The sequence below is a fragment of the Rhinopithecus bieti genome, unplaced genomic scaffold (assembly GCF_001698545.2).
Source record: "Rhinopithecus bieti isolate Rb0 unplaced genomic scaffold, ASM169854v2 scaffold_30687, whole genome shotgun sequence".
Taxonomy (NCBI): Eukaryota; Metazoa; Chordata; class Mammalia; order Primates; family Cercopithecidae; genus Rhinopithecus; species Rhinopithecus bieti.
Window position 1 is genome coordinate 202,086 of NW_016813366.1, and position 21,665 is coordinate 223,750.

Sequence of the window (21,665 nt, forward strand, 5' to 3'; positions counted from 1 at the left end):
CTGAGACGGGGAGATGAGGGCCAGCAGGGGCTGTGGACGCGTCCAGAGGAGTCCAGAGTGAGGCGGAATCTCGGAGGGGCTCACACATGGTCTCGGGAGGAGCGGGCTGGCGTTTCTTTCCAGTGGGCAGCTGTTGAAGATTTTGGAGCCAAAAGAGCCTTCCAGCTCAGACGTCTTTCAGGAGGAGTGTGGCTGTCGGCGGGGCAGGCTGGCTCAAGGTGGAGCCATGTGGGCTGAGGCCTGAGTTGGGGCTGCTGCTTTGGGGCCACATGGCGGCCGGTCAGGTGGGAGCCAGCCTCTGCTGAGCAGAATCCTTAATGTGGAGCCCCAGCCGCGGGGTGTGAGGGCTCAGGCAGGAGTCAGGCATCCAGACATGGAGTCTGCTGTGTGGGGACCCCCGCATCCCAGCTGCAAGGTGCTGTGTGATGGGAGGCGGCAGCAGCTGAGTTGGCGCGGGAAGACAGGGCGACTTGAAAAGCAGGCTGGGGCCAAAGCATCTTGAAAACCCAAACCTAGTGGCGTGGCCTGGCTTGAGTGCTGTCCAGAGCCTTGCCCTTGGCCCCTGCACTGCCAGGCTTAACAGTGGCCAGCACCTCAGGGCCACCAGAGGCCCGGGGCCACCTGGCCTGGCTTGGCTTCCGGTGGCCCAGAGCTCCTGCTGGGCTCCTGCCCCCTCTGTGGCCTCTCCTGGCTTTAGTGGGTTACGTGGGAGACGCGGGTGGCTTCCACCCATTGGGAGTGGCGCACATGGCTTCACATGCAGCTGCCTAGCTGTGTATGGGCTGCATGTGTGTGTACATGTACATATGTGTGTGCATACATGCATGCGTGCATGCAGTGTGCACGTGTGTGCTGAGGTACATGCATACACACGTGTGTGGGTGTGCACATGTGTGCATTGTGTGCATGTATGCACGTTCATGCATATATATGTGTGCATGCAGGGGTGCATGGGTGTGAACCGCCTCCCACCCCATCAGTGTACCCATATTGCCTCTGCAGAGCTCCATGGGGGTCCTTGGCCAGCCAGGGCTGTGGTTGTCATTTTTGCCTTCCTTATGAAACCCAAAACAGGCCGGGCGCGGTGGCTCATGCCTGTAATCCCAGCACTGTGGGAGGCCGAGGTGGGCGGATCACCTGAGATCACGAATTTGAGACCAGCCTGACCAACATGGAGAAACATCACCTCTACTAAAAATACAAAATTAGCCGGGTCTGGTGGCACATGCCTGTAATCCCAGCTACTCAGGAGGCTGAGGCAGGAGAATCGCTTGAACCCAGGAGGCGGAGGTTGTGGTGAGCCGAGATTATGCCACTGCACTCCAGCCTGGGCAACAAGAGTGAAACTCCATCTGAAAAAAACAAAAGAAAACCCCGAACAGTAGTACCGAGCCAGTTCTCATCTGGGCAGCGACCTCTGGCATTTCAGACTCCTTCTCGGCCGTCTCGGTCTTCCCGGCATTCTCACTGAGAGCTGGCGCTTGCTTTTCTGTTTCGTGGTTGAGGTGTTTATGGCCTGAGGGACCTTGTGTCTTGGGTGCAAAGTTACCAAGGGGTGGCGCCTTCTGCCAGGAGTGCAGGGCCCTCCTCGCCTCCCGTGCTATGTGGGGCCTGTGCCGGGGTGCGGGCTTGAAGGGTGTGCTGGTGTCGCGTCGGTGTGGCCTTCAGTGTGTGTGAGTGTTGGCTGTTTCCAGGTGCAGCATCCTTCCAAACAGACCCACGGAACAGCCATGTTTTGTAATAGAGTTTTGTTAAACAGAGTCTCATCTGGGGGCAGTCTTGACCTATGGGACACTGGCTGTGTCTGGGGACATCTGTGGTTGTCACAGTTCGCAGGGTGCTCCTGAGATGAAGTGGGCGGGGGCCAGGGATGCTGCTGAGCACCCCTCGGGGCCCAGGGTTCACACCCGTCTGTAGAGCTGAGGCTGCTCAGATCACATCCCCTCCATGCCACCACCCTTCTCTTCAGGGCGCGGTGAGGGAAGGGCGTGTGGGGGTCCCTTTGGGGAGAAGGTGGTCTCACCTGCACACTCTCACCCCTCGTGTCCCGGAACTTGGGTGGGTTTGACCTTTTGTGGATGAGGTGAGGGCTGGGAGGCGGATCACTACCTGAGACAGAATCAAAGTCCATTTTCTTTCTTCTGAAAAGGACGCGGTGTGGTTGAGAAAAGTACTGGGAGGAGGCAGCTGCCGCTGGGGCTCCCCACTCGGGATGTGTCAGGTGTTTTGTGAGACCCCCCCCAGGGAGCACAGGTGCTGTGGGCAGTTCCTGGGCTTTGTCGAGGGCCTCCCGAAAGCAGCACTGTGGCCACTGTGGGACCCACGCAGCCTGTCTCGCCTCCAGGAGCTGCCAGGCGAGGGGGCCTGCGACAGGCACCTGTGCAGCGATGTCCACTGTGGGCAGCAAGGAAGGTTCCAGAAAGCACAGGAGGGAGACTTGTGTTGGGGCTCGGGGGCTTTGTGGAGCAGAGGCTGTGAGAGGAAGTGAGCTGGATCCCAGCACCAGGCAGCCTTCAGGCAGCCGTGATTGGGACAGCACTGTGGGCAGAGGGCACAGTGTATGACATGTGTGGAAGTGGGGAGGTGCCGGAAGATTCAGAGACACAGGGTGGTGAAGGCGAGCCTGGAGAGGTGGGCTGGGGGCATGCAGGGAGGGGCGGTGATGCTTGAGTCTCTAGGCCAGTGGGGGCCTCAGCAGGGTTATTACTTGAGTAGGGAGTTGAGGCAGTTTCTTTTTAGAAATTAGAAGTTAGCTATTGTGTGTAATAGTTTGCAACTTAAATTAACAAAACTTTGTAACTTAAATTAAGAAAACTTACTTCAGATAGTTTCTGAGGGTTGGGGATACCAGCCAAGCAGGGCCACATCATTCGAAGGCTGGACTGGGGCTGGGAGGAGCCTCTCACAGGCTGGCTCCCTCTAGTGGCTGTTGGTGGGAGGCCTCAGTTCCGTGGAGCTGCTGGAGGGTTCTCACAGCAGGGCGGCTGCCTTGCCCAGAGCCCGTGACCCGAGAGTGAGAGCAAGGAGCAGCCCTGTGCCTTTCGTGAACTAGCCTTGGAGATGGCATGCTGTCACTTCCATTCGGTTTGCTAGAAGCAGGTCACTAAGTCCAGCCCATCCTCAAGGGGAGGGGAATTAGCCTCCAGTATTGGAAGGGATGAGCATCAGAGATTTGTGGACACATTGGAAAACCCAGCATTGGCATCCCAGCACGTGAGGGTGAAGAAAAGCGGGGAGACAGAGTCTCTGCCCAGGCAGTGACCAGGTAGTGAGAGGTGGAGGCAGGAGATGGGCTGGAGTAAGGACCCCCCTGTCACCCAGAATGCGTGGGGGGCTCGTCTGGAGGCTGGGGTGGAGAGACAGCTGGCCACGTGGGCCCCTTTCCCGATCGTTTTTCCAGGCTGACTTGCTGGTCCTTTTGATTCTCTGGGCCCTGGGACCCTCAGTGTGCCCATCGCAGAGATGGGGTGGTAGCGTCCTCCTCTCTGGAAGCATCGTGGGTATTAGCAAGATCATGGCAGACATGGAGACATAAAGGGGTTCAGGCACGTGCTCAGGGCCACGTGCGGCAGGCACGACTGTCTTGGCTGACCCCCGCCGCAGCACCAAGAGGGAGAAGGGAGAGCCTCGGGGGTGCTCGGCGCACGGGGGCAGGGTGGCCGTGGCCACTGAGCAAAGCTCTGAGGAAGGGGGCGCTCAGCCCTTGGGGTGGTCTGTGCAGAGAAGCCCTTGGGGTGAGCCCATCTGTCGGGGCACCGCCGCTGCATCTGTGCGCTGTCCCTCTGGCGGACACTGATCATGAACTGGTGTGGCCATCGGGGAGCTGTGCAGTCCCAGCCGGGGCCGGTGCCGTGCGACTTGATTTGGCCTGAGACCGTGTGTTTTTGACGTAAATACCAAGTTGGCCCCCAGGAAAGTGTGTCCTCGCAGAACTTCTGGAAAAGGGGTGGTTCCAATAAGACCCTGGCTTGGAGGAGAATGGGAAGGGCGCTTTGTAAACTCTTTCTGAGGAGTCAGGAGGCTGCGGCGTCTGCTGGAGAGACGGTCAGCCTCACGCGCTTTGGTTTCCTATGCTGGGCGCTGCAGCGTGGCGGGGTCTGGGTGAGAGGGGGCAGCAGCACGAGAGTCGGGCCCCGGCTGCCACCCGCCCTCACGTGCCCCGTCCGCAGGCACGGGCGAGAGCGGGAAGAGCACCTTCATCAAGCAGATGCGCATCATCCACGGCGCTGGCTACTCAGAGGAGGACAAGCGCAGCTTCACCAAGCTCGTCTACCAGAACATCTTCACCGCCATGCAGGCCATGATCCGGGCCATGGAGACGCTCAAGATCCTCTACAAGTACGAGCAGAACAAGGTGAGCCGCGGGCGCCTGGGGAGGGGAGCGCCTGGGCAGCTGTGGGTTTGGCGGTGAGCACGGTGGCCGCATTGCCAGGGTGGGGCCGTGCCGGGGGTCCCGGCCGGCCCAGGCTACCCCTGGTCATCCATCCGTTCCTGTCATGGACGTGGAAACAGCAGCCACTGCCTTCCTGGGGGCCAGCTGGAGAGTTGTGATGGGCATTGCGTGGCCAAGCCCCACAGCCTCCCTCCCAAGTAGCTGTGGGCTCAGGTGATCCCACCTCAGCCTCCCGGGTAGCTGGGACTACAGGTGCATCACCACGCCTAGCTAATTTTTGTAATTTTTGTAGAGATGGAATTTCACCATGTTGCCCAGGCTGGTCTTGAACTCCTGGGCTCAAGCAGTCCTCCCGCTTTGGCCTCCCACAGTGCTGGGATTACGGTATGAGCCACCATGCCTGGCCTCCGCCCTGGTTTTTTTGTTCTTTTTTTTAATCAAGTAGAGGTTGTTTGATACCCTGTTTTTAAATCACAGCTTTATTGAGTTACAATTCATATTCTATGCACTTCACTTGCTTAAAGGGTATAATCTGGTGGTTTTCAATACGTTTGCATAGTCGTGCAGCCATCACCGCTGTCGGATTCCGGAACATTTCATCTTCCCAAAGGAAGCCCCTTCCCCATTGGCCATCACTTCCACCCCCTCCTGCAGCTCCGGTTACCCACACATCCCCTTCCTGCCTCTGTGGATTGTCCTGTCCTGAACGTTTCATAGAAATAGGATTGCACACTGTGTGGCGTTTTGTGTCCAGCATCTGTCACTGAGCGTGACGTCCTCAAGGTGCATCCACACTGTGGCGTGTGTCAGAGCCTTGTCCCTGTTCATGGCTGAGTCATGTTTCAGTGCATGGAGGGACCGTGTGTGTGCCCGTTTATCCCCTGGCGGATGTTTGGGCGCCTTCATGTGTGTGCTGTTGGGAGTGGAGCTGCTGTGACCGTCTGTGGACATGTGTTTATGTGGACCACGTGTTCCCTTCCTTCAGTTGCATGCCACGCCCGGGAGCGGGATCGCTGGGTCCCAGGGTTACCCTGAATTTGTCCTCTGAGAAGCCTCCAGACAATTTCCCCCAGTGGCTGCCCTGTGGGGCAGGCCCAGCAGTCGTGCAGCCGTGGCTCCTGCCAGTGGCCTTCCTGGGGCCTTCCAGCCCAGGGGCCGTTGATCCTGCTTTTGTAGCCCTGTTTTCAGGGCTGGGGCTCTTGTGTTTAGATCTTGGTTTGCCACTTGCCCTGTCTCTTCCAGCTGTGGCCCCCCTGAGAGTCCACATTCATATTTGGGCTTAGATCTCCATCAACATCTGAAACAGGTGTCTGCAAACTACAGACTGATTTTGTCGATAAAGTTTTATTGGTACTTACCCATTTCTGCCATGTTGCCCATGGTGCTTCAGCAGCAGCAGAGCTGAGTGCTGGAGACAGTCCGTGTGGTCGGGAAAGCTGGGTGTGCTCTCTGGCTCTCTGCAGAAGCAGATTGCTGATCCCTAATCTGGAAGTTTCCAGGGAGTGGGATTTTTGGAGTTTGTGTCTCTTTTTCCAAGTCCCCTAGGTGTGCTTATCCCAGCCCAGATTGAGAGGCTGGGGGCAGGGCAAGGGGAGGGCTGAAGTTGGAGTCGGGGCCGGGGAGCGTTGCTCAGGGGGGACAAGCAAGGGCTGAGTCTCCACTCTGGGGGGCCTGGGAGGGGCCCCTGGCTCCCAGAGCCCAGGGCAAGACTCCCCTCTTTCCCATCTGGGTCCCACCCAGTATGTCCCCTCCCCAGTCCCTCAGCCAAACTGTGGCTGGTCATGTCGGCTTGTGCCCCCAGGGGACGGGGATACGGAGCATCAGGAGGGGAATGGACGGTCCCCCACAGTGTCTGCCCCTGAAGGGTGTGCGTGTGTGTGTGCAAGCACGTCTCTGTGTGGTCGGCCTTCCCTTGTGACAGGGCAGCAAGCTGGGGCCTGACGCCGCCCACTGCCCAGGGTTGCATGAGGGGAGGCGGCTCGTGTTGGGGCACCGGGTGAACTGTTGGTAAACTGTTGAGTGTGGCGGCTCGGGGCCGCATGCCGTCGTTAGCACCGGGTGTGGGGCCTGCCCTAGATGGTGTTTGATAAGCATTTTTTGGATGAAAGAGAGAAGCCAGGCAGGGCAGAAACTGAGTCTGGAGCTGCACACTGCGGGCGGTGCCGCTGGCTGCAACGCCCTGTGACGGGGCTTCCTGCCTCCCAGTGTCTCTGGAGGCAGTGAGTGCTGGGGCTGTTCGCCCGCTCCGGGCGCCGCTGCCGTCTGTTCTGTTGTCCTGCTCCATCGTGCTGGGTGCTGCACTGCCCTCCTGCGGGCCCTGGGTTTGAAGCGTGTGTGTCCCGCGCATGCTTGTTCCCCACGCCATCCCCTCCCCACCTCTGAGAAGGGAATCGAAGCCCGGCCTCCCCGGCACCCTGCAGACAGCGCCACTGGGAGACTTTGGTTTTGGGGCCTTGTTGGAGGAACCGCACTGCAAGGCAGCCTCGTGTTTTTCTGACACATGCTTACACGAAACTGTCAGTGGTCCTGACTGCGCAGCCTGCAGAATGCTGCCCAGGCCAGCCGAGGCTTGGAAGAGGGGCCGTCTCGAGCTTTCTGCTGGCTCCGTGGACCTTGGCGAGCTCTCGGCCTCTCCCCTGCCCACCCTCGCAGGCCAATGCGCTCCTGATCCGGGAGGTGGACGTGGAGAAGGTGACCACCTTCGAGCATCAGTACGTAAGCGCCATCAAGACCCTGTGGGACGACCCTGGCATCCAGGAGTGCTACGACCGCAGGCGCGAGTACCAGCTCTCCGACTCTGCCAAGTAGTAAGTGCGGCCGCACCGCAGGCGGCATGCGAACGGTGGCTGCGGGCCGGCGCCCGGGACCCTTCGGGAAGCCCTCCGCAGCGCCTGTGGTGCCCCCTGCCCGCTCGCCTGGGGCAGGGACATGGTGGGCCCCGGCTACCTGGCCAGACTGAGGGACCAGAGCAGGACATGACCCTGGACTGGCCATGCTTTGGCAGGAGCACATGGACTCTGGTATGACACTGGCCTCCTTGTTTGCCTGGCCCTGCCACTGCCTTCCCTGGGTCAGGACTGAGCTCCTGGCCACCCTCGGTGCTGGAGCCTGGCCTGTGGCCTGTGGGGGCAAACCCACAGTCTCCTAGAAGGGCCGTGGGATGGGAGGTGGATACACCCTGGGCTGTCGCACTCCTGCCTGTGGCATCACCCCCAGAGCCACGTCTCCCACTAGTGACTGGCTGCGACCTTGACTGCTGCGGGGTTATCCCCGTCTCTGGGCCTGGGATAGGGGGTGACTTGTGTGCTGACAGGTGGCCGGGCCATGGCTGCAGATGGAGGCCCCCGCGCGGCAGGCTGTGCACTGCTGCCCTCCATGCTCAGCAGGCAGAGACCCTAAGGGGACAAGGACAGGCCCGTCCCCCACCCCTCCTGCTCGTCTTCCGTCTGTTCCCTGCCTCTGGGAGGCTGTGGGAGGGCCCAGATAACCAAGCACTTGCAGCCAAGTGCCAGGGCCTGCGTGTGGTGCCGGAAAGGTCTGCGCAGGCACCCGGCCTCCCCAGGCAGACCACTCGAGAGTCGCCCCACTCAGGACTGCCCAGGGCGTCAGAAATGGGAAACTGTCACAGCCCAGAGGGCCTCAGGAGACCCTCTGATGCCAGATGGGGTCCCAGAAAGGGGTCGCGGGCTGGGCAGGAAAAGGCATGAGGGGAACCGAGGAAGCCGGAATCAGGCGTGGACAGTAGCTAGCTGCGCTGTGTAGACTCTGGCTCGTTGCTCCGGGTGGGTGCCGCTCCTGCGGACGGGGAGCAGCGGGGAGACGGGCGCGGGGTCTGCTGGGACCTCTGCAGCCTCCTCTGCAGCTGCGACTCTCCTCATGAGGTGCTTATTTGTGAAGCCTCCTCCCCGGGGCCAGCCAGGCCTCGCTTGGGAAGCCCCCTGCCCTGGGTCCCTGTCTCCCTCCTTGGTGGCCATCTCTGAGCAGCTCTACTACAAACCCCCCAAACCAGCTGGAGTCCTCCTCCTGGAGCTTTCTCTTGTGCTGGGTCCTTTCTGTCCCCTGAGACCCCAGAGAGGACAGAGGCTGGGAGGTTCGCATCCCGACCCCAGGGTCTCCCTTGGCCCAAGCCCCCCGGGCTCTTCAGACTCCACTGTGGGTGGTGCAGTGCGCGGTCCACCCCTCCCTGTGGCTTCCCGTCCGTCCTCCGGCTGGTTTGGGTGCCCTGTCCCTGTCCTGCCCCCTGGCAGCTGGCCTGAGCAACCCCCGCTGTGTTGCAGCTACCTGACCGATGTTGACCGCATCGCAACCTCGGGCTACCTGCCCACGCAGCAGGACGTGCTGCGGGTCCGCGTGCCCACCACCGGCATCATCGAGTACCCTTTCGACCTGGAGAACATCATCTTCAGGTACCGCCGGGGCCGCAGTGGGCAGGGTGGGGGGGCACTGAGAGGCTCATTTGCCTGCTGTGTCCGCTCACGCCTGCACACCCAGCGCTTTGGGAGGCCAAGGCAGGAGGATCACCTGAGTCCCGGAGTTGGGGACCACCCTGGGCAACATAGCAAGACCTCGTCTCTGAAAAAATTTACAAAGTTAGCCGGGTGTGGTGGTGTGCACCTGTGGTCCCAGCTACTCAGGAGGCTGAGGCAGGAGAATCGCTCAAGCCCAGGAGGTCAAGGCTGAAGTGAGCCATGATGGCGTCGCCACTGGACTCCAGCCTGGGCGACAGAGGGAGACCCTGTCTTGTCTTATTAAAGAAAAAAAAGCCCGTTGGTCTTCATGCTCAGGGTGTGTTTGACCAGGCCAGGAGATAAGATTTATCTCTAAGTATGTGTGAGCCAGGGCCACACAGGGAAGGAGCTGTGGGGTTGTGGGGGTTGTGGTCACATCCATCCAGACTGGCAGCCGAAGAGACCTGGCGGGGAGGACATTGGACGGGGTCTCCACAACGGGCCAGGGGCCTGGATGGAGCAACCATGGGGCTGGGGTCTGGAGTGTTGGCTGGAGGAGGGGGTGCCACAGGGTGCGGGAGGGGTCATAGGGACTGAGGCTGCTGGGGAGGAGGGGTCATGGGAATTGAGGCTGCTGGGGAGGAGGGGTCGTAGGGACCAAGGGTGTGAGGGGAGGGGGGGTCATAGGGACCGAGGCTGCGAGGTGAGGGGGTTCATAGGGACTGAGGAGGGAGAGGAGGAGGGGTCATAGGGACCGAGGCTGCCAGGGGAGGGGTTCATAGGGACTGAGGAGGGAGGAGGGCTCCAGGCTGGGGTGGAGGCGCTGGGTGGTGTGGGGTGGATGGAGGTGCTGGGTGGTGTGGGGTGGATTCTGTTCTTCACGGGCTGCCCCTGTGGATCCCGTCGGGTCTCCGGGGCTCCAGGTCCACTGTGGCTGGGGGCCGGCCAGCAGAGCAGAGTTCTCCCTGGGGACCCTCCGTGGGTCATATGCCGGGTAGGCTGCGCAGCTGGCTGGACTCTGCTGTCCCTGGGAGTGTGGACCCTGCCTGCCTGGCTCCTGGCCCCGTACAACAACATCTCCAGGGCTAAGGCCCCGGCCGCTGTCGAGCCGCTGAGGGGCAGGGCTGTGCGTGCCTGTCCGGGGCTGCTGAGGCCAGGTGTGAGGCTCCCTCCACAGGCCTTATTCCCGCCCGGTGCTTGAGGCCAGAAGGCTGAGATGCAGGTGTGGGTGGGGCCGGGTCCTTCTGAGGCGGAGGGATCTGCCCAGGCCTCGCCTGGCTCCTAGTGGTGGCTGCATCCTTGACTTGTGGCCACGTTGCCCCCTCCTTGCCCCCTCTTCATGCGGCGTCCTCCCTGCCTGCGCCTTTGCCTCTGTTCTCTTATAACCTGTCCTTGGCCAGGGCCACCCTACATCTGTGTGACGTCGTCTTAACTGGTGACATCTGCACAGACCCCGTTTCCAGATCAGAACCGTCCCCGGGTTCTGCAGGGGACGGTTCTGCAGCGCAAGCTCGCCCTGGCACTGGCCCTCATGAGGGAATGATGCCTCCCTGCCAGGGTGTCCCCACCCAGCTGGTGCACTGCCGAGGCCATTGTGAGGGTTCCAGGAAGTCTGGGGGGTTTTCCTTGAGGGCCCTGCCCTGAGACCCACCCTAGGGCTGGGGGTGCCACCCCCTGCTGTCCGTCTGTTCTCCTCACCTGTCCTCCCAGCTCGGCCTCCCAGCGCAGGCAGGGAGGGTGCGGCGTGAGGATGGAGGCAGGGATGGAGCAACGTGGCCACAAGCCAAGGAACGCCAAGCTCTGGGGTGGCTCCCGGGGACCCGAGCAGGCGCCGGGCCTCAGAAGCTGTGGCGTCCTCTCTGGACATGGGCGATGGTCTATGTTGTTTCAGGAATTCGAGTTTTTCTTGTTTTTTATTCACACCAGGCCCATGATCCCAGGATAAAGCTGAGGCTAGCTGGGCACAGGCCAGGGTGTGACATGACCATCCCCTCCCCACCTCATGTCTCAGGGTCCCCTCGCAGCCCCACGCTGGCCTCTTCACAGCGCAGGCCTCTATGTCCTCTGTCAGAAATGTCCTGTCCCCTCCCTGAGCTCAGGCCGGGTGTGTCACCTCCTCCCCACCATCCTCCGGGCCCTTCCCAGCTCCGGCTGTGCCCTCTGTGATGGCTGCAGAGAAGAGCCCCGTCCTGAGCCCAGTCCTCTGCCGCCGTCGTTTCTCTGCCAGCTGCCTCTGTCTGCCATGAGCCAGCAGAGGGCCGGCCAGGTGCTCTGGGATGTAGCTGGAGGCCAGATCCCTGTCTGGAGGCCTTGAAGGCTAGTGGGATCGCCCCAGTGCATGAGGAGGGTCTCCTGCCCTCTCAGGTGGGTATAAGACACAAGGGGACCCGGATCCCAGCCCTGCCGGCTGCCACAGGCATGTAAGAGAGGCCTTGCACTCCAGATGGGCTGTGGCCTGGTGTCGGCACACCCATTGCCCTCCCGCCTGACCGCAGCTGCTGGTGTGGGCCTTCTTGTCCCTTAGAGTCACCTGGCACATCTGTCATCCACCTGTGCCTGTTGGACTCCTCTGCAGACCAGACCAGGTGGATTTCACGGCTCACATGCCCAAGGCAGCCCGGCTGTCCTCGGCAGAGCTGCAGGGAGCCCGGCCTTCCCTGGGGTCTGGGGTCTGAGGCCTGAGCGGCCTTCCCTGGGGTCTGGGGCCTGAGCGGCCTTCCCTGGGGTCTGGGGCCTGAGCGGCCTTCCCTGGGGTCTGGGGCCTGAGCGGCCTTCCCTGGGGTCTGGGGCCTGAGCGGCCTTCCCTGGGGTCTGGGGCCTGAGCGGCCTTCCCTGGGGTCTGGGGCCTGGGGTCTGGGACCTGGGCGGCCTTCCCTGGGGTCTGGGGCCTGGGGTCTGGGACCTGGGCGGCCTTCCCTGGGGTCTGAGCGGCCTTCCCTGGGGCCTGGGGCCTGAGCGGCCTTCCCTGGGCCCAGTGGTCTCGGGCCCCTTTGCCAGTGAGGGAAGGGTCTGCGGTGGTGACTTCTGGAGGCGGGGGACCGCTCTCTGAGAACGTCCTTGCCGGTTCTAACAGTGGGGGCTCTTCCTGCTCCAGCCGCTGTCAGTCTGGTGTGGCAGGAGGGTCCTGTGTGGTGGCCGTCCCGGGATTGCAGACTGGGCCTTGGGGCCCCAGGGGGCTGAGTCCTGGCGCTGTGTGCTTTCAGGATGGTGGATGTGGGCGGCCAGCGGTCGGAGCGGAGGAAGTGGATCCACTGCTTTGAGAACGTGACATCCATCATGTTTCTCGTCGCCCTCAGCGAGTACGACCAAGTCCTGGTGGAGTCGGACAATGAGGTGGGCCCTGCCCTGAGCAGGGGCAGCATGGGGGACCGGGCCTTCTCTACCTACCGAGCCTGGGTCCCCTCACTTGGGTCCCCTCCGCTGCCCCTCGGGCTGTGTGCAGGGGGGAGGGCCCCTCTGATCCCCGCTGCCTTCGCTCCTGCCAGAACCGGATGGAGGAGAGCAAAGCCCTGTTCCGGACCATCATCACCTACCCCTGGTTCCAGAACTCCTCCGTCATCCTGTTCCTCAACAAGAAGGACCTGCTGGAGGACAAGATCCTGTACTCACACCTGGTGGACTACTTCCCCGAGTTCGACGGTGCGCTGGGCTGCGGCACAGGGAATATCGGGTGGGAGGGGTCTCCTGGGGCGGGGGATCTCGGGTGGGAGGGGTCTCGTACCAGGAGGGCACCATGGGGAGGGGGAGTCTTGTGTCGGTGGCTGTCATAAGGGAGGGAGTTGTTGTATGGGGGTGTCCTGTATAGGTGATCCCATATGGGAGGGTCTCACAGGAAGGGTTCATGCACACTGTCAGCGCAGCCCCGTGGGGACCTTGGTGGGAGCCCCTGCGTCCTCCTCTGTGCCTAAGTGCCCGCACGCTTGGACCCCTCCCTCACTGTGTGGCCCCCGCCCCGTGGGGCGGTCAGAGCAGATGAGCACTGAGGGTCTTCACATGCTCCGCCCTCTCTGGGCCTGGGGATGACGGCCAGGGGAGGGTGTCGTGTGCCCTTGTCTGTGTGGTCAGTGGCTGCCGTTAGCGCTGTCACCACTCAGAGCTGTCCCCACCAGGCACGGTGAGGTCCCGGACAGTTCTGGTGCCCTCGCTTCCACCTGGGATCTGTGCTCCTCCCGCGAGTCTCGGGTGTCATCTTCAGGAGGGCCCCTCGGGGTGCCCTGCCTCTGGAAGGGCAGTGGGAGGGAGGGGTCTGGCGCACGGTGTGACCTCGGTCGCTGGCTGCAGGTGCAGGGCCCTGCTGTTCCTGGGCAGGGGAGTGACGGGGGGTGCTGCTCCTGCTCCAGCCACACGTGGCCCCTGCCTGGCAGCCTGTCCTGTGGGCTCAGGGAACCCTGGTTGGGGGAGGCCAAGGGACTGGGCATGGAACCCTGTCCCACCAGTCCCCAGAGCAGTCCCCTGAACACCCCTAGGGGCCTTTCCATCGGGGCAGTCAGGAGTTACTGGGCGGGGTGCCGAGTTGTCCAGGGTGGCGGAGGGGCAGGGGTAGCGGGTGGGAAACAGCGCCCTTGCTGGAGCCCCTGGGACGTCTCTGAGGCCCCGCCTGCAGCAGCGGCACTGTTGGGGGGGGATGGGGGCCGCTGTTCCATGCCAGAGGCCTTCCCTGCCCTAGAAGGCTGTGGCTGTGGAACTGAGTGGGTAGAGGCTGAGCAGAGGAGCAGTGGGGGTGCGGAGCCCCAGGTTGGAGGCCTGGGCCCTGACAGCAGTGCCCTGGGGCTGCAGTGGGATGGGCACCGCAGCTCACCCAGGGAGGGACGGGAGCAGCAGCCCGTCAGGCATGCAGTGGGCTCTGGGCGGGGGGTCGAGCTGGGTGGGCTGTGGGCCTTGCTCACTCATTCCCTGGGAGTGACAAAGGGGCCCACGCGTCCCTTGCCCTGGGCTGGGCCGGGCACAGCCTCACCCTCCGCCCTCCCCCAGGGCCCCAGCGGGACGCCCAGGCGGCGCGGGAGTTCATCCTGAAGATGTTCGTGGACCTGAACCCCGACAGCGACAAGATCATCTACTCACACTTCACGTGTGCCACCGACACAGAGAACATCCGCTTCGTGTTCGCGGCCGTGAAGGACACCATCCTGCAGCTCAACCTCAAGGAATACAACCTGGTCTGAGTGCCCAGGCCCAGGGAGACGGGACGGAGACACGCGGCAGGACCTTCCTTCCACGGAGCCTGCGGCTGCCGGGCGGGTGGCGCTGCCGAGCCTGGGCCGGGGCCTCTGTCCGCGGGAGGAGTTTTTTTTTTTTTTTTTTTTTTTTCATATTTTTAACAAATGGTTTTTATTTCACAGTTATCAGGGGATGTACATCTCTCCCTCCGTACACTTCGCGCACCTTCTCACCTTTTGTCAACGGCAAAGGCAGCCTTTTTCTGGCCTTGACTTATGGCTCGCTTTTTTCTAAAAAAAAAGAAAAAAGAAAAAAAAGCAACGAAACATAAAACACACACACGCCCCACGCCCCCAGTGACTCCGGGCCTCACAGAGCCCCTGCCAGCCAGCATGGGGGCCCCGCCTCGCAGCCCCCCACGGCTGTCCTTCCAACCCCACGTGCTGCTGCTTTCTCCTTCCCGCTTCTGTTCTTCATCACGAAAGGCATGGAGACTCGGAGACTGACATTTTCCCCCTTTTTTAAGTTATTGACGCCCCGTGCGCCTCGCCTCTTCACGAATCAATGCTGTGCTTTGCTCACTGGACTCCTGAAGAGGGGGTGGGGGGCTCCCTCAGTCGCCCACCCTGGGAAGTGCCTAACCTTTTTTTTTTTTTTTTTGAGGAAAAAGAATGCCTGACTCACAGGTTGAAGAAACGCCCTGGGCCCTCTCTCATGGCAGGGTCCCCCGTCCCTCTGCAGAGGCTGGGAAGGGTCCCCGAGCTGGAGCCATGGGGGCTCCTCTGGGCTGTGCCTCCAGGGCCAACACTGGCCTCTTGGGGCTGCCCGGGGACCCTGCCCTGGCTGGAGCGCACCCCACCGGAGCCCACATGGGCTTGGCAGCTGGAGGGATGGTTCCCCGGTGACACTGGGAGAAAGGCCACTTGGATGGGGCATTTCTTTTCATTTTGTTCTGCTTTGTGTTGTCACCAATTTGGAAACAGTGAGGGTGGGGTGAGGACTTTTTCCAGAATATTCTCAGGTGTGTACCCGAGAGGCAGAGAGAGGGACGTGGCCGGCAGCTCTGTGCGTGGCCTTGTCCCAAGCACTTGTGCCCGCCCCCGAGCCCCGCCCTGGGGGAGCGGAAGCCAGCACTCGCACTTTGGCCAGGGGCGCGTGGAAGGTGGCGACAGGCACCGGCCTGGGCGGCTTCCAGGCCTGGCTGGCCACGGCCACGTCCCGAGCGGGAGCCCGCCAGGCCACGCCGCACTGAGCCACGGCCCCGGGGGCCGCTCCCGGGCCCCCTTAGGCACTGAGGCACCGAGACTGGCTCTCCCCGAGACTCGGAAGGTGGGGACGAGGGGCCTGTGTTTGGGGAGGTGGCTTGTTCGTCGGCTGTTGACTGAACACCGCGGTGCCCTGTGGGCCCGGGCTTTGCACAGCTGTCCCAGGAATGGATCGGCCGTGCTGCCTTCGCCCGCCGCCACTCCGGGACCCTGCACGGCCGCTTCGACAGACGACAAGACACAGCCCCAAAGACGACCATCCCGACCAGCAGTTCCTGCCCGCCCGCCCGCCGCTGTCAGGCCTGCCTTGGCCTCCTTGTCCGCGGGGCTGTCTGCTGGCTTCCGGGGAGAAGAGGGGAGCCCCGTGGAGGGGGCAGGGGAGACGTGTGCATGTCAGGGCAGCTACATTTCTGATCAGCCCCACGGGGAGACGGGGCCGGCGGGACCCCCTCGGCTTCCCCACGCCACTTTTCTTCCGCCTCACCCAGAAGCGTCCTTTTTTTGTGCCAGGTGTCTGCCTAAGGGTTGGCTCCAGAAGCCCCCTGTGGTGAGTGCTGGGGCCCCGCGATGCCTTGGGGGAGCAGATGGGGCCACCCCTGGCAGGGCCGCTGCAACCTTTTCCAGCAGCAGAGCCCTCTGGGGGGCCTGTGCTTGTGGCACCTCTGAGGGCCCAAATCGCATAAGGTGACCCGGTCGTGGCCTGAGGGTGGAGTCGTCCAGCACGCGGGCCAGATCGCTGCCAGGCTAAGTATCAGCCCTTCCCAGGGAGGGGGCCGTGCCAAGCATCCCAGAGCCGGGCTGGGGCCGCCAAAACGTCTCAGCCTGGGTCCTCTGGGTCTGAGTGCCTGATCCCCTGGCACCCCAAAAATGGAGGTGGGTGTCGCAGGCCCGGGGCACGGTGCCTGCTCCAGGAGAGTCCCAGGTGGTGGTTGTCGTGCCAATGGCGCCCAGGGGCAGGGACAGCCGACCCCCACCCTTGCCACGTGTAGGGTGTGTGTTTTTACCTTGGTGAATCTCACCTGCCAGCGCTTTCTCGTGAATGCCGACCACCTTCTCCGATCATGTCACGCCCAGGCGGCAGCAGCCCCCGGCCACCGCAAGACCCACACCCTGGGTCTCCCGGCTCCCACGGAGGGGCATCCCCGTGCCAATGTCCCCAGTGGTGGCAGCGGATCCTGCGGCTGGCCTGGTGGACGGGACCCGGTGATACTTGTATATTACACAGTCCTGATTTCAGACAATTTCAACCTTAATCTATTTAAAAAAATATTCTATACAAGCTGTTTTTAAGCCTTTTACCATTTGAAATGCATGTGTTGTGCGCGTTGAGGGATGGGAGGAGGGGCTGAGGAGCGGCTCAGTGTCACCTCTCACAGCCACCAGCCCTGACCCTTAATCCAGACACCGATGGAAGTCGACTTTTCATATCTTTCTCCTGAAATGAACTCTGTTTTAAATTGGAATAAATTTTGTTCCTAAATGCTGGTGGCCCCTTCTGGTTTATTTCCTGTTGCCCTTTGAAGGGGGCTGGGGGGAAGTGAGCAGAGGCCTGGCCCCCAGGAGCCCTGGAGTTGCCTAGGCCATTGCCTGCCCTGAGTGGGGACACCGCCCCGCACGGTGTCCTGGGGCCCCTCCCCGTCATTGTGTTTGACCCTTGGCTTCAAGTTCATTTCACTAGCACCAGGCCAGAGCAACCCACTTGGGAACCGCCGCCTTGTTTGGGGGCTGGGGACAAGGAAGTGAGACGGGGAGGATCCCAGGTCCTAGGCCGGCCTGCCCCTCAACGTCCAGGGCGCCTGTGGGGGAAGTCATGCCCTCTGGGCCTCCATTTCTTTAAGCTGCGAATGTGGTACTTCTGCAGCCTTCCTTCAGTTATTTTTTTCCTTTTGAAAAAATTAATTCTAAAATACAGATAACAAATTTTTCTTTTTTTTTTTTTTTTGAGGTGGAGTCTCCCTCTGCCGCCCAGGCTGGAGTGCAGGGACACGATCTTGGCTCACCGCAACCTCTGCCTCCTCAGTTCGAGCAATTCTCCTGCCTCGGCCTCCTGAGTAGCTGGGTTTACAGGTGTGTGCCACCACGCCCGGCTAATTTTTTTGTGTGTTTTTTAGTAGAGACTGGGTTTCACCATATTGGTCAGGCTGGTCTCGAGCTCCTGACCTTGTGATCCGCCTGCCTCGGCCTCCCAAAGTGCTGGGATCACAGACATGAGCCACTGCGCCCGGCCGCAGATAACAAATTTCTGAGTGCACAGCTCAGTGGCATTAAGTGTATGCACACGGTCGTGCAGCCATCACCACCATCCTCTCCAGAACTTGATCTTCCCAAATTGAAACTCTGTCCCCACAAAAGACTCACTCCTCGTCCTCCTCCCCAGCCCTGGCGCCCCCATCCTCTTTTCATCTCTGTGAATCTGACGGCTTTATGGACCTCCTAGGAGCGTCCTGTGTCTCTGGCGTCTCTCACTGAGCGTGATGTCCTCAAGGTGCATCCACACTGAAGCCTGGGTCCGGACTCCCTTGCTTTTCTTTTCTTTTTTTTCTTTTTTTTTGAGACGGAGTCTCACTCAATCCCCCAGGCTGGAATGCAGTGGCGCCACCTCGGCTCACTGCAAGCTCCACTTCCCGGGTTCACGCCATTCTCCTGCCTCAGCCTCTCGAGTAGCTGGGACTGCAGGCGCCCGCCACCTCGCCTGGCTAATTTTTTTTGTATTTTTTTAGTAGAGACGGGGTTTCACCGTGTTAGCCAGGATGGTCTTGATCTCCTGACCTTATGATCTGCCCGTCTCGGCCTCCCAAAGTGCTGGGATCCGCCTTTTTGTTTTTTAAGTCTCACTCTGTCACGCAGGCTGGAGTGCAATGGCACGATCTTGGCTCACTGAAACCTCTGCCTCCCGGGTTCAAGCGATTCTCCTGCCTCAGCCTCCCGAGTAGCTGGGACTACAGGCTCCTGCCACCACGCCGGCTAATTTTTGTATTTTTGGTAGAGACGGAGTTTCACCTTGTTGACCAGGCTGGTCTCAAACTCCTGACCTCAAGTGATCTGCCCACGTCGGCCTCCCACAGTGCTGGGATGAGCCACTGCACCCGTCCTCCTCAGAATTTTTAAACAGGGGTCCTCTGTTTTCATTTTGCTCCAGGCCCTGTGGATTCTGCATGGGGTGCCTCCCTGCTGGGATTACAGGCTTGAGCCACCACGCCCGGCCCGGATTCCCTTCCTTTTCATGACTCAGTAGTATTCTACTGTGTGCATGGGCCACGCTGTGTTGATCTGTCTGTCGTTGATGGACGCCTGGGGCGCTTCCACCTTGTGGCTGTTGGCAGTTGTGCCGCTGTGCACCTGCGTGTGCAAGCTTCTGTTTGAGTCCCTCCTCTCAGTCCTTGTAGGTGTGCATCCAGAGGTAGCATTGCTGGGTCCTCTGGTCCTTTTTTTCTTTTGGATGCACCTTGAGGAGTCTCGTTCTGTCGCCAGGCTGGAATGTAGTGGTGCGATCTCGACTCACTGCAGCCTCCACCTCCCAGGTTTAAGCAATTCTCCTGCCTCAGCCTCCCGACTAGCTGGACTACAGGCGCCTGCCACCATGACCGCTAATTTTTGTATTTTTAGTAGAGATAGGGTCTCACCATGTTGGCCAGGATGGTCTCTATCTTGATTTCGTGATCCTCTCGCCTCAGCCTCTCAAAGTGCTGGGATTACAGGCATGGGCCACCGGGTCCGACCTGTATTTTAATTTTTTGGGGAGCCGCCCGACTGTTCCCCACAGCAGCTGTGCCATGTCACATCCTGCCAGCTGTGCACAAGGGTGCGATTTTCCCACATCCTCTTTCAGTTTCATTGAGTCCGATAGGCCTGTCCGTCAGGTCTTGAGGATGCTTGCTGTGCCTGACACTGCCCTAGACACTACAGTACAGCAGAGAAAGTGGCACTTACCAGCACGACTTCATCTAGGAAGAGAAATGAAGCAGAGAAGTGGGACAGGACGGGGAGATGGTGGCTGTTTCTTTTCTTTTTTTTTTGGAGACGGAGTCTAGCTCTGTCACCCAGGCTGGAGTGCAGTGGTGAGATCTCAGCTCACCTCAACCTCTGCCTCCTGGGCTCAAGCGATTCTCCTGCCTCAGCCTCCCGAGTAGCTGGGACTATAGGCGCCTGCCACCATGCCTGGCTAATTTTCGTATTTTTAGAGTAGAGATGGGGTTTCACCATGTTGGCCAGGCTGGTCTCGAATTCCTGACCTCTGGTGATCCACCCGCCTTGGCTTCCCAAAGTGTGGAATTACAGGCATAAGCCACAGCCCCCAGCCAGTGGTGGCTGCTTCTGGTGGGCTGTTCCTCGTGGGCTGTACGGGAAAAGCCTGAGAAAGTGGTGCATGAGTAGTATCCTGGGAGACAGGAAGAGAAGGAGCCACGCTGCAGCCTGAGGGTGAGCCAGGCAGAGCCACAGCTTGTGCAAAGACCCTGGGGCAGGACCACGCCTGGTGTGTTGGAGGAGCAGCGAGGAGGCCCATGTTGTTGCAGTGGAGGGACGGGGAGAGAGGGAGCGGGCAGGGCAGGGGGTTGGGCTTTTACCCTCCGAGGGAGGTGGGAGCCATGGAGGGGTTCGGGCAGAGCAGGGACAGGACCTGACAGATGCTCACAGGTGGCCTCTGGTGGCTGCTGCTGGGAGGACAGACGGGCGAGGACGGAAGCCAGGGGACTAGGCTGGTGCAGGTGGCGATGATAGGGGTGGACCAGGTAGCAGAAGCAGAGGTGGGGGAGTCAGCTAAGGGGCATTGAGTGCTGGGGGGAGCTGGGCCAGCCATGAATATTGCAGGTGCGTGTTGTGCCCCCAGTGGCCAGTAGGAGTCGCCCCAGACAGCTCCTTGCCTGCCCCTAGCCCCCTACCCATCCTAAAAGGAAAACTGAGGCACAGAGGGTGAGCATCTTGCCTGAGGCAGCTTGCCCTGATGGCTGGCCGGCCCTTCCTACGACTTGCCAACAGCCCCAGCCTGTTTGGCCGGCAGGCAGCTCCGGCACCCCATGCAGAATCCACAGGGCCTGGAGCAAAATGAAAACAGAGGACCCCTGTTTAAAAATTCTGAGGAGGACGGGTGCAGTGGCTCATCCCAGCACTGTGGGAGGCCGACGTGGGCAGATCACTTGAGGTCAGGAGTTTGAGACCAGCCTGGTCAACAAGGTGAAACTCCGTCTCTACCAAAATACAAAATTAGCCGGCGTGGTGGCAGGAGCCTGTAGTCCCAGCTACTCGGGAGGCTGAGGCAGGAGAATCGCTTGAACCCGGGAGGCAGAGGTTTCAGTGAGCCAAGATCGTGCCATTGCACTCCAGCCTGCGTGACAGAGTGAGACTTAAAAAACAAAAAGGCGGCCGGGCGCGGTGGCTCACGCCTGTAATCCCAGCACTTTGGGAGGCCGAGGTGGGCGGATCACGAGGTCAGGAGATGGAGACCATCCTGGCTAACACAGTGAAACCTGGTCTATATTAAAAATACAAAAAATTAGCCAGGTGTGGTGGCGGGCGTCTGTAGTCCCAGCTACTCAGGAGGCTGAGGCAGGAGAATGGCGTGAACCCAGGAAGTGGAGGTTGCAGTGAGCCAAGATCATGCCACTGCACTCCAGCCTAGGCAACACAGCGAGACTCCGTCTAAAAAAAAGGAAAAATCTTGGAATTATTGGAAGTGTAAATTGGTGCATGCACTTTGGCAAAAGATAGTTAATATCTAGGAAATACTTTATAATCCAGCAATTCGACCATTGGGTATTTACCTATAGAAAGCCACACATGTGGCCAGGCGCGGTGGCTCAAGCCTGTAATCCCAGCACTTTGGGAGGCCGAGGCGGGGGATCACGAGGTCAGGAGATCGAGATCATCCTGGCTAACATGGTGAAACCTCGTCTCTACTAAAAAATACAAAAAACTAGCCAGGCAAGGTGGCGGGCCGCCTGTAGTCCCAGCTACTCGGGAGGCTGAGGCGGGAGAATGGCGTGAACCCGGGAGGCAGAGCTTGCAGTGAGCTGAGATCCGGCCACTGCACTCCAGCCTGGGTGACAGAGCGAGACTCCGTCTCAAAAAAAAAAAAAAAAAAGAAAGCCACACATGTAATCACAAAAGACAGACATGTACCAAATGTCCATAGCTGCCCTATTCATGATAGTCCCAAACTGAAATTTAACCAAATGTCCATCAACAGTAGAATGGATGAATAGATTGTTGTTTATTTATCCAGAGGAATAGTCTATGACAATCAGGATTAATGAACCACAATCATGTGCAAAATATGAGTTCATCACACAAACGTCACGTGGAATGATAGAAGCCAGACGCACCTGAACTCTATTTATTTATTTATTTATTTACTGAGACGGAGTCTCGCTCTGTCGCCCAGGCTGGAGTGCAGTGGCGCCATCT

At 60.3% G+C, this 21,665-nt stretch overlaps 1 protein-coding gene across 1 annotated transcript in view; it reads left to right on the forward strand.

Annotated features, from left to right (window-relative positions):
• Positions 1-16,746, forward strand: part of GNA11 (G protein subunit alpha 11) — a 28,337-nt gene extending 11,591 nt beyond the window's left edge. Inside the window, exons 2-7 of the mRNA XM_017847997.1 lie at positions 4,170-4,354; positions 7,046-7,200; positions 8,671-8,799; positions 12,045-12,174; positions 12,327-12,480; positions 13,813-16,746. Of these exons, the coding sequence (XP_017703486.1) occupies positions 4,170-4,354; positions 7,046-7,200; positions 8,671-8,799; positions 12,045-12,174; positions 12,327-12,480; positions 13,813-14,003 (944 nt within the window). The 3' untranslated portion in view covers positions 14,004-16,746. The remainder of the gene's footprint in view (positions 1-4,169; positions 4,355-7,045; positions 7,201-8,670; positions 8,800-12,044; positions 12,175-12,326; positions 12,481-13,812) is intronic.
• The last annotated feature ends 4,919 nt before the right edge of the window (positions 16,747-21,665 follow it).